Below are 11,576 nucleotides of genomic sequence, written 5' to 3' on the forward strand. Positions count from 1 at the left end.
AAAATACCCACTTGGTTCCAGAGAAGGGAAAAATATTTTTATCAAGATCACGGACTATCTTTTATTTCCGAACTTGAATAAAATAATTTCAGTTATACTTAACAAATTATATGATAGTAACTTATAGTTCAATGCTGCAGATTAAACGTATCTATATAACAATATTCATGGACTTTGAATATACATTAAAATAATATGTTGTCAAATAAAATCAAATAATTTACAAACACGTATATTACATTTCATAATATTCAATCATTATTACATTATTTAAATTGCATGATTAAATTGTGTATTGTTTATATATATTTTTTTAAGAGAATCAGAGTTCAATCATCTGTTTGCAGACTGTTATCATATATATCGTTCTTTTGGGTTATTTAGCGCACCAACGACGACGAACCGAAAGTAAGGAATGAAAGTTGGCGGGAACTCCGAACCATGATGAACACACAGATATGATCTTCTCTAAATTTATACTTGTGGATGGATTGTTGGTTTAACGGTCGGTATGACATAGTTTTAATTGTATAGAATAATATATATGCGTTCTAAGCGTTCTTACAGTACCTTTAGCTTCCTTCCATTCAACTGTATAAGTAGCTGCAGGTCTGTAGCCATATATGGCCAGAAATTAGTCCTGACTTTTACCCCTTTCTATTTGTAACCAGTAACATTGGTTACATCGAGTCCTGACTTTTACCCCTTTCTATTTGTAACCAGTAACATTGGTTACATCGGTAACAATGTTTGATTATGAATGATTTTCAAACTTTGATGTACTTGTGACAGGTTACAGTGGTTACTGGTAACATTGGTTACAAAACAGAGTTAGGTTTGGGTTAGGATTAGGGTTAGTTTAGGGTTAGTTTAGGGTTAGGGGTTAGGATTAGGGTTAGTTTATGGTTCGAATTAGGGTTAGTTTAGGGTTAGGATTAGGGTTAGGTAACCATTGTAACCAATGTAACCAATTTAAAAAAGACCCCCTGTAAAAAATAAAACCCCATGGATTATAGCTGTAACGATTGTAACCATTGTAACCACATAAAATAAGACCCCCTGCAAAACAGAAAAAGGCTCGTCACCTCTGTTACCTTTTGTCACCAATAGAATATAGCTGTAACCATTGTAACCAGATAAAATAAGACCCCCTGCTAAACAGAAAAAGGCTCGTCACATCTGTTACCTTTTGTCACCAATAGAATATAGCTGTAACCATTGTAACCATTGTAACCACATAAAATAAGACCCCCTGCTAAACAGAAAAGGCTCGTCACCTCTGTTACCTTTTGTCACCAATAGAATATAGCTGTAACCATTGTTACTGGATGAAATTAAACCATCCAGCGGAAAGAAGATAATCAGTTTTGTATGATATGTTACTTTTGTCACCAGCTGAAAACAATGCCTTGTTACTGGTTACAAATGAAATGGGGTAAAAGTCAGGACTAATTTCTGGCCATATCTATCTGTAGCTCCCGGTCTGAAAAAATTCGGATGGACGACCTGGGAGCTACAGTGCCTCCCATAGTTAAAAACTGCAATTTATGGCGCACAAAAAATGGCACTAGTTTTGGACTGATTAATCTCATTTCCGAACACATTCTGTACAAATATTTGATTCCAAAAAATTCCTCCGACAAATTACTACAGTGAGGTCGCCTTTAACGAATCACTAAGTAAATTTGCGTTGATTGTACGTATTCAAGCTCGAGTTAAATTCATAATACAACATTGTTTTATTGTACCATACTTGACTCATAACATCATATATATCTTTCCCAACAACCAATGATTAAACAAAAATTATCGCTGTACTTTGATGAACGATGTTTTCTCCTTTAGCGGATCATTTTCTCCATTACCGAATCACGTGATATACAGCTGATTATTTTTTGTTAGGGACAGTGTCGAAATATTTTTTAAAGTTTTAATATGCTTTAAAGCATGAATAAGAAAAATGGAAGAGCTAATAATTTTTTTCATTTTGAGTGAAGTGTTCATTCTGTTTAACCCGACAATTCATGATAAAATAACAATGAATTCAATGGAAAAAAAAATGACTGCATGATTTGTAAACTTTGATCCACCAATTTATTAAAAATCATTTAGTTTTTAGTCATTATTGTAAGTCATCAATATTGTTAATTTTATGAGATACATGTATATGCACATCTTTTCATGAAATTACAAAGAAATATAGCCTACATGTAAATGGATCGAGAAAAAACCGACACACGAGGGTTTTCCCAAAATTGCATTGACAAGTGACGTTATTCAGTTCATAGAACTCACAGAAAGATGAAGTTTGTGTCGCAACGGGTTTACGTTATTTGCATTGAAATTATGTGTCGATATTAATTAAATACTGTATCAGATTGGATTTTTATAACATATATATATGTACTACATCATAGATTTTTCGTGCGGCACAACGACACTTAAAAAAAAAAATAAACATACAGAAACTTGAAGATTATCACGAGGAAAATAACTCATCGAATAAAGAATTTAAAAAAAAAAAGAAGAAAAATATGAATTTAAATTTCTGCATTGTTTTTTGGTTTTTTATTTATTCAAAAAAATTTAGCCATTCCGAATTTTTTAAAGATTTTTTAGCACGTACGTTAGAAAAGTTGAAGTTTGAATACACAACGGTAACTATAATTATAAAAAAGGTTTTAAAAGATCTAGAAGCAAATCCTAGGGCGATTTTAAAGTAAACAAAATAAAATACACAAAATTGCCTAGAAACGTGTTTAGTGATTGTATAGTTAAGCAACCAAAAAAAAAAACAAAAACAAAAACAGGACTCAGTATTGACATCCAGCAAAAAAAAAACAAAAACAAAAAAAAAAAACAAAAAACTTCCACCGATAGAAATGGAAGAACAAGTTCCAAGAAGACAGACGTTTTGAATCGGCGATCATTTTTACTATGAAATATTTTAAAACAAATCTAGAAATGTATAGTGAATGACTGAATGTGCAAGCTGGATAGGTGTTCAAGGAAAACAAATATTTTCCATGACCTGTACATGTATGGATTCAGCTATCGTTTGTACTTATGAAATATTTTTAAAACAAAATTAAAAATGTATATGTGAATCTGCAAACTGGATCCATGTTCAAGGAAAATTATATTTTTGGGAAATAAACTACTAAATGTCATCGAATACGAATAACTTTAATTTGTAAGGCATGGGTTTTTAAATCAATAAATATCAGTATTTATACAGGGAATTGGGGAGACCACAATATGGTTGAAATCATAATCGAATGGAGAAATGTTCTAGAAAATGGGAATGAGATGTGTTTTTAAAATCTTATATTGTTGTTTCTGGATTTTTTTATTGAAGCAGATGTGCAAATAATCGTAGCGGTATCAATTAATTTTGTCATGATCCCTCCATGATCCCCGCATCTCGGTGATTCGTTATTGGAACCCTGACTACCCACAACATTATAGCCAATATAATTATTCTCTGATTAAGAAATTGTTTGACGCTTTCAGTGCTTGTAGACAGATAAATTTATTAAACATCTATACTAAATATGCTTACATACAATGAGCCGTTCACATCAGAGCTCAACCGAAAAGTGAAAGTAGCCAGCTGCACGCATGCTTTTTGTCTGCGTCTTCAAAAAGCTTGTTCATGTTTGTTTAGAAATTACGACATAAAACAAGATAAAATTTAATAATTTCATGATAAATAATTAAAACAAGAATAACTCTACATGACAGGATATGTTAAGTTAAGTATTGAACCTTTAATAGAAAAATACAGAATTGTTTATCTGAAAGTGATTCGGTAATGGAGACGATTCGTTAATGGCAACCTCACTGTATATATATCATCACTTAACTTGCCTCTGATATTCTTTTAAACACCATCACCAGTCCCGTAAATTGAAGTGGTGCAATTTGTTTACATGTAAAAATGGCGACTCTCGATCTCGATGTGAATTGATATAATTTTTTTTCCGAGGTCGGTTAGCATGTTTCAAAGAAAGTCTGCGGCAAGTAAAGTAACAATATCAGTAGTAAATTGTTTGAAGAATTTAATGGTACTAATTGTTTTCACAGGATTTGTGTGAAAATAAGGTTAATCAGTCCAAAACTAGTGCAATTTTTTGTGCACCGTAAATTGCAGTTTTTTACAATAGGAGGCACTGTAGCTCCCAGGTCGTCCATCCCGATTTTTTTTAGACCGGGAGCTACAGACCTGCAGCTACTGTTTAAGATTTAAAATTCCCAGCAATTTAAGATTTTTTAAAATATGTTATACGGTGCAACCGTTGGGGCGAGCGCAGCATGTGATCAAATAATGTATTACGATAAATCAATAAAAATAAAAGTATCTACGTAACGTAAATGAATTTGAATGCAAAATAAAATATAAACATGCCTATTTTTTTCTAGTAAATTTTCATTATTCATAATTTAAAAGATTGTTTATATCTCAGTTTTTACAATGTTGTTGAATAATAAAGATTTTAACATAATGTTTATTGCAGTTTATTTCCTCTTTTCTTGCAGCAGACATTTTTCTTAAACTTGCATATAAAAAATTGACTTATCATAGCCCCCCCCCCCCCCCCCCCCCCCGGTTTAAAAAAAATATAATTTACGTATAAAAAAAATTTGCTGATCATATAAGAAAAACAGTTTTGGACCCCCCCCCCCCCCCCCCCCCCCCCCCCCCGGGAGGATGTAATAAATGTGAAAATAAAGATACCATTGAGCAGTTAAAGAGCTAAATGCATACTACGCACTCACCATTCCCTCACCCGCATTAGAATTTTCCTGATTTTGAGAATTTCTTTTCATTTCGCTTGTAAATATTCTTTGAATGATGCTGCCGCACCCCCTTTTATAAAACGTTAAAATTAATTACTGTAAAAAATAAATGTGAGCATTCATCCAAATGAGAGCAAGTTACAACTATTTTCTATTTAAAAAAAAAAAGATGTCCCCATTCGTTAGCTTTGCAAGATTTTGAGAAGATTTTGGTATTTATATTCCAACAGATTTACAATAACTACTTAGAGTAATTTCCCCTTATTTTGACGTCAAAGTTCACGTCGGACAAGTGTCGTCTATCTCTTTGAAAAAACCCTGAAAAAAAACTAAGTGAAATACACTGTTTTGTTTACTTAAAAAGCATGATAGTCTTGAAATTACACAATTTATCTGTTTCTCAGAAGTTTTACTTTGATTCTCGCGAGAAGGAATCAAGTCTAGTGAGATCGTCCGACATTGATAAATTGCATTGTGGGTCGAAATTTACTGATGCCGAAAAATTCTGTGGGATCAATGTGGAAGAAATCCATTGTGACGTCACTCGAAGGAACGACAACTCTGTTAGTCTTATGTAATGGGAATTATTTTATTTACAATGCATGATGTACATAGTCTTTTATCTTGTTCTCGTGAGAGTGTGAAATGAAAAACCATATTTACAGGGAATTACTGGGACGATTAAAACAAGGCATTACTGGTCCGATTTACTGACGCCAAAAAAAATCCGTTGAATGAATGTGCAACTAGTCTGAATTTTCTATTCACACACGCCTTGCCGGTAGAGCTCGCTTAAATATTTGTTTTTGGTATTCGCAGAAGTCTGTCGGTGTGTAATTTTGAAGTTGAACATCATTTGTTTTATTATTATACATTATTTGATCTCTTTTTTGACTATTAATTCTTCAAATATTTTAGGATGATAAAGATATAAAAGACACCATGGCACAATTTGCTGTTATTGAACAAGCCAAAAAATCTTTGAAGACAGTTCAGGATTATATTAAAGTAGGAATGGAAACAACTATCGATGTTGCTCAAGATATTGCAGAAAGTAAAATTGGTAAGTTTAATTAATTTATTGATTTGATGTCGTTTTTGTTATTTTTTGTGTTTTTTATTTTTCGTACCAGCTGCTGGTATTAATGGTTAAAACATACATGTATACCAGTACAGTACAAGTATACTTAAGAAATAAACAATGTTATTTAGTGAACATGGCGTTATGAATAACAATTGCTCTGTGGCATATTCCATGATGCCTGCAAGCGCATCATGAAAAATATGCCAGCAGAGCAGTTGCTATTCATAATGCCATGTTTAATAAATAATCGTTGTTTATTACTTATATTTGCATTTTACCACTCAAATATCCTGTATTAGCCTAGACCTTGACATTTAGCTATAACATCAAAAATAAACATTCAGACTGAAATGTATCTTTTTAATTCACATAGATTTGTTAACAGAATCAATGATATGTTATAACAATTATTCCTTTAAAATGTTACATGTTTTAATTAAATACATCAATTCTATGGAGTTGGAGAAAAACACGTGATGTATCGTATAGTGGTTTAAATCTATAACGTCATGGTAAAGTATATGACGTCAAACCTTTATGACGTCATAGTATACAGAAAGAGCAATTGCGATTATATAACCTGAATGAATCATCCAAAAAAGCATTTTATTGTTTATATTAACATCTTTCTTTAAGCTAATTGATAAATTGATTAGGAAAAGTAAGTAAAATTCACTAAGTTACTGTTAATGTACGTAAGTAAGTTAGCTTAAAAAAACAGCCAAATCGTCTCCTGTGAGACTTTGAGTCTGACATAGTCATGATTATTTCGTGCAGTCCGTGATTTTTCCTAGGTGGCTATAGGTTTGGACCAATCGATAAGCTGGGCGTGTCAATATCTGTCTTGTCATTTTCTTGTCAGTTTCAGCCGCTGTAGATTTCGACCAATCGATAAATGGGGCTTGTAGATTTCAGTCTGGCTGTTTCTATAGAGCTATGAATAACTATAAGTTTCCATAAGAAATAGAGGGAATCATACTTGGTAGATGTAAATATATCTGTATGTCTTGTGTATATACTGTATACAGGGAAATATTTTCGTCCCTTTTGCCATTGATGTCAATCAGGTGAATTTAAAACAGGGCAAATTCCAATGTCTCAAATTATCTATCTTTAAACACAACTTTGTCTGGCCGAATTCAAGACAGCTAGGATGAAACCGTTTGCATGTGAAGAAGGGTGGAAATAATACACGGCGAAAATAACCCTATATGCAGGATTATTATTAATATCTTTGTCTATTTCTTGACATGGTGTTATTTTTCCTTTTTACTAACTTATAGTTCGATTCTGTAATCTCCAATCGGATCATAATATAGTACACGGCGTTTATGTTGCAGCATAAGGGGGAGACCCTGCACATGTCACAATATTAATATAAAAGGAAACCTTAGTATCAGAGGGGAATCTCGGAATATGTCATCTCAAGCCCATGCAGTTCAAAGTCCTTATAGCTTTCTCATTGTGACTGCTAAAGCATCAAAAGTCAACCTCAAACTAAGCTGTACTCGCATGTTGGTCAATCCAATCAACCCAGTCTAATATACAGATGCAACAAAATATTGCTGTATATCTTGTTATGCACCATGGCAATGGGAGAGGATCAGCTTTCAAAAACATTTTTGAAAGCTAATGAATGCCAAAATGGGGGGGGGGGGGGGGGGGGGGGGGGGGGGGGGGGGGGGCACGTAATCCTGTTATGTAGAGCTTGTATTTTACAAAAAATTTTGTGGTCCATTGGAAGAAGAGAAAGCATATTGCTTTTAGAAGTGTGACAATACGGTGTTATATCAAACACATGCCATTGTTTGTGATAGCCCATGATATATTATAAAATTCCACGAAATATATATATTTTGAGATTGTTTACAAATAATGTGTGTAAATTGTAAGTTGTGTTGTGAACTTTCTGCTTTTGTACACAGAGAGTGAGAAAGAAATTGATACCTTGAAGAGTGTCATGCAAGACTATGTGCAAATGGAGCGAGATTTAGAAGATTTCATGAATTCAGTTGAAGATGTGACAAACCAGGTATTCAAGAAAGTTAATTTTAAACTCTGATATCAATGATTACTATGCTAATATAACATATTGCATGTAGTATATGTATCATTAATATGTACAACATTGTTAGTTTTTATTCTGTAAGATTACACTAGATGACCAAAATACTTTTCAAAAAATTATTATAATTTGGGAGAAAATATACATGAATAAGAACACTCAAAGTTTAAAAGTGTCTCCCCTACAACTTGCAAACGATTTCGCCCCAGTCTTAAATTCACCCGCTGACAAGGCTGGCGAAGAATAAAATGGGGCGAATATTTCCCTACATGTATATACAGTACAGTAAAACTCGGTTATAGTGAAGTCCTAGAGACCTATGGATTTATTTCGTTATATCCGCGATTTGTTATATCCATGTAATGAATTCATAGAATTTACTATTGCGAATCGTGCACGTTTTCTTTAACCAGACCTACAAATTTTGCTAATTTGGGCTAAGAATGAAAATACATTCTTTTGATACCCTTAAAAATTGGATTGTAAAATTGAAAAATACATGCGAAAATAAATTCATTCAAACTATGATGTTAAATGTTAGTGCAAACTTTTTAAACTGTAAACAGATTCGTTATAAAAAGTGTTAAATATCTTTATTATTTACCTCTAAGGGACTAAAAATCAGTTAGCTATATCCGTAAATTTGTTATATCAGAATTTGTTAAAACCGTAAAGTTTTGCAAAGATTTCATAAGAATTTTACCGGGTACTAAAAAAAAAAATTCGATTTATCCAAGAATTTGCTATATCCGTGTTCGTACTAAATGAGTTTTACTGTATTTAATCTTGTACAGTAAATACATTATTTTCATGTATCACAGTTACAAACATGAAGAAAATCTATCATGTCTATTGTGTTGATATTTACATAAAGCATAAAAAAAATCAAAAAATAAATCTGTAGCAGTATAATCATTTACAGTAATTCCTTTCATTCTTCCTTGCTTGCTTTAAGGCTGCCCAGTCTCAAGAAGCCATTGATTTAGAAGAATCGGTAGAGAAGAGGCTCCAGGATTATAAGAACAGAAGTCGGAAGCTTCCACTAGAGGGGCATGAGAAATTCTTGGATCTGACAGAAAAAATAGCAGGAATCCTAAATCCAGGTATGTGATGACAGGTACATGGGATCATTCTAAAGTATAATTTAAAATTTTACACCATAACACCGAGCAAGCGATTGACTTGAGGTACATGCATATATTCCCTATTTGGGATGTCTTTCTGTTCACTATTTCAGCAAAAAACAGTTTCCCTGTCCTTTCTCTCTCTTATGGTTGTAGAAACTGAGCTGAATTAAGGAGTTTGTCCTCTGAATATCTTGAGAACATTCAGATTTCTTTTAACTTATTGCAGAAAATTGAACTAAATTAATATATTAAGAACATTAAGGAATTTAAGGTTCTTTCTGAATTCATGTTCCTTTTACAAAATCAACAGTTTTTTCCCCCCTTTTTGTTGTTGTGCTTGTACTTTGGATTTTAACTTCCATAATATCTATGAAGAATTTTCTGATTCATTCTTTTTATCAATGAACAGACGGGGAGGTGAACTGTATCCCGCAGACTCCGGTCTGTGGGGGGGACGAGGAGATGGTGCTGACCCAGTCTGACGTCAACACGAGGTGTCCCTACACAGGCAAGGACATGGTGAACCCGGTCACCAACAAACACTGTAAACACAACTATGACAGGGGACGGAATCTATTACTACATCAAAATCAAGAAGAACAAGGCAAAGTAAGAGTTTCATTAGCATGTTGAAATAGTAGTGTAAGGAGTGGAGGGTTTTTATGTTGCTATTGAAGGTCGAGGGTCAAAAGACTAAAACTACTCTGAAAATTTATAGATATATATATATCTCAATTTTTTGAGAACCCTTTCTTTGTCCTTAGTGTATCTTGTGTTAATTGAATTTCATTGTTTTGCACCTGGTGTTCAGTCAGTTGGTATGTTGTTTGGTTGTTGGAACATACATGTACTGTTGATGTCTGCTTATCTTGAGAACCCTTTCTTGGTATACTAGTACCCAGTAAAGAGTAGAGAATCCATATTGATTTTGAGTACAGTAAGGTGGTATGGGACACCTTCATATTGTGATGTATACGTACTTCCTATCGAAATATTAAATCAAGTATAATTTTATGAATGTTTTCTTTCCCAAAACTTTAACTAACAGTACAGCACAATGGGTTAGAGCGTTCATTAATTTATGCATCTGTAAGTCTTGAGTTCTACTACTGCTGAGGCTCTTCTGATTTTTCCATTCCAAAAAATTTCAAAACATATTTTTTGGTCAAATATTATAAAATTTTAAAATTCTAAACCAGTGAAAGTATTTGATTTTAATGTACTTTTATCCATGTGGATATCAACAGTTGCCCCATATCACCTTAAGTCTAGAATAATACTACTCTAGACAAAGATATTGTCCCTCGGCCCGGTATCTTCAGAATTATCCTTTGTCTATCTGCATTGTACCTTGTATGAAAGTTGACCCCTTTCAATGATGAGGAGGGAAGGGGCGTTTTTAACAAATATTGTCATTAATTGATTTGGCAATTAAATTGTGTCTTTATAAAAAAGGGGTAGTTTACATCAAGTATATATATCACTACATGCGTTGTATTTTCAGGTGCCCAGTTGGTGGTTGTATGAATGAAAATCCAATCAAAAAGGAAGATTTAGTGGAAAACAAAGAACTTAAGAGATATATTGAGAAGAAAATCCGCCAAGAGAAGAAATCAAAGAAATAATATCTTATGTGAGATAATAAATCATTTAATGCTACATGTACATGCATGTATGTTAAAACATGTATGTAAATGCCACTATGTGTTTCAAAGGTTTTCTGCAGAGAAACTGTTTTTATTCTGAATAAATTTTACAATGATGATTAACATTGGTAGTTATTTTTTTTAGCTCACCTGAGCTTAAAGCTCAAGAGAGCTTTTCTGATCACAGTTTGTCCGTCGTCCGTCTGTCCGTCTGTAAACTTTTCACATATTAAAGTTCTTCTCTAAAACCGCTTATCCAATTTCAACCAAATTTGGCACAAAGCATCCTTATGGTAAGGCAAATGTAAATTGCAGAAACGAAAGACCTATCTTTATTCAAAAGCTGAGAAAACCTCAAAACTGTAGAAAAAGGGGAGTGCATTTTTAAAAATCTTCTTCTCAAGAACTACTGAGTAAAATTCAACGTAGTTTTGCATAAATTATCCTTATGGGAAGGAAAATATGAATTGCAAAAATTAAGGGCTAATCCTGTTTCAAATTTGAGTAATTTACGGAAATGATAATAAGACAGAGAGAATGAGGGTCAATCAGCTTAACTTCGGGTTTGGTATTCCATATCTCAAAACCCTCTTTGAAACAAAGAAGCGGTCATTTTGAACGTATAAGGAATTGGTCAATCTGACAAAGATGAATTTGGTTGTTGTGGAACAGTTTGCGTGCGAAAGGAATATTTGAAATGTGCAAGATACATTAATGCCGATTTTGTGAAGTAAATTAAGATTAGATATTCCAATGCGTTGACATTTTCACCTTTGATGGTGGCTTTAGCTTGTTTTGATTTTCGTTTCGTTTTCATGAATTACTGTTTGTAACTTAGGGGAACTATCGCCTGT

At 33.1% G+C, this 11,576-nt stretch overlaps 1 protein-coding gene across 1 annotated transcript; it reads left to right on the plus strand.

Annotated features, from left to right (window-relative positions):
* Nucleotides 1-386: 386 nt before the first annotated feature.
* LOC128176029 (E3 SUMO-protein ligase NSE2-like) lies at nt 387-10,839 on the plus strand. Its single transcript, XM_052842071.1, is given in 7 exon segments — nt 387-509; nt 5,719-5,863; nt 7,810-7,916; nt 8,905-9,052; nt 9,486-9,640; nt 9,642-9,685; nt 10,581-10,839. Coding segments are annotated over 6 exon segments (696 nt in total). The 5' UTR covers nt 387-509; nt 5,719-5,742; the 3' UTR covers nt 10,702-10,839.
* Nucleotides 10,840-11,576: the final 737 nt, after the last annotated feature.

The sequence above is a fragment of the Crassostrea angulata genome, chromosome 1, assembly GCF_025612915.1.
Source record: "Crassostrea angulata isolate pt1a10 chromosome 1, ASM2561291v2, whole genome shotgun sequence".
Taxonomy (NCBI): domain Eukaryota; kingdom Metazoa; phylum Mollusca; class Bivalvia; order Ostreida; family Ostreidae; genus Magallana; species Magallana angulata.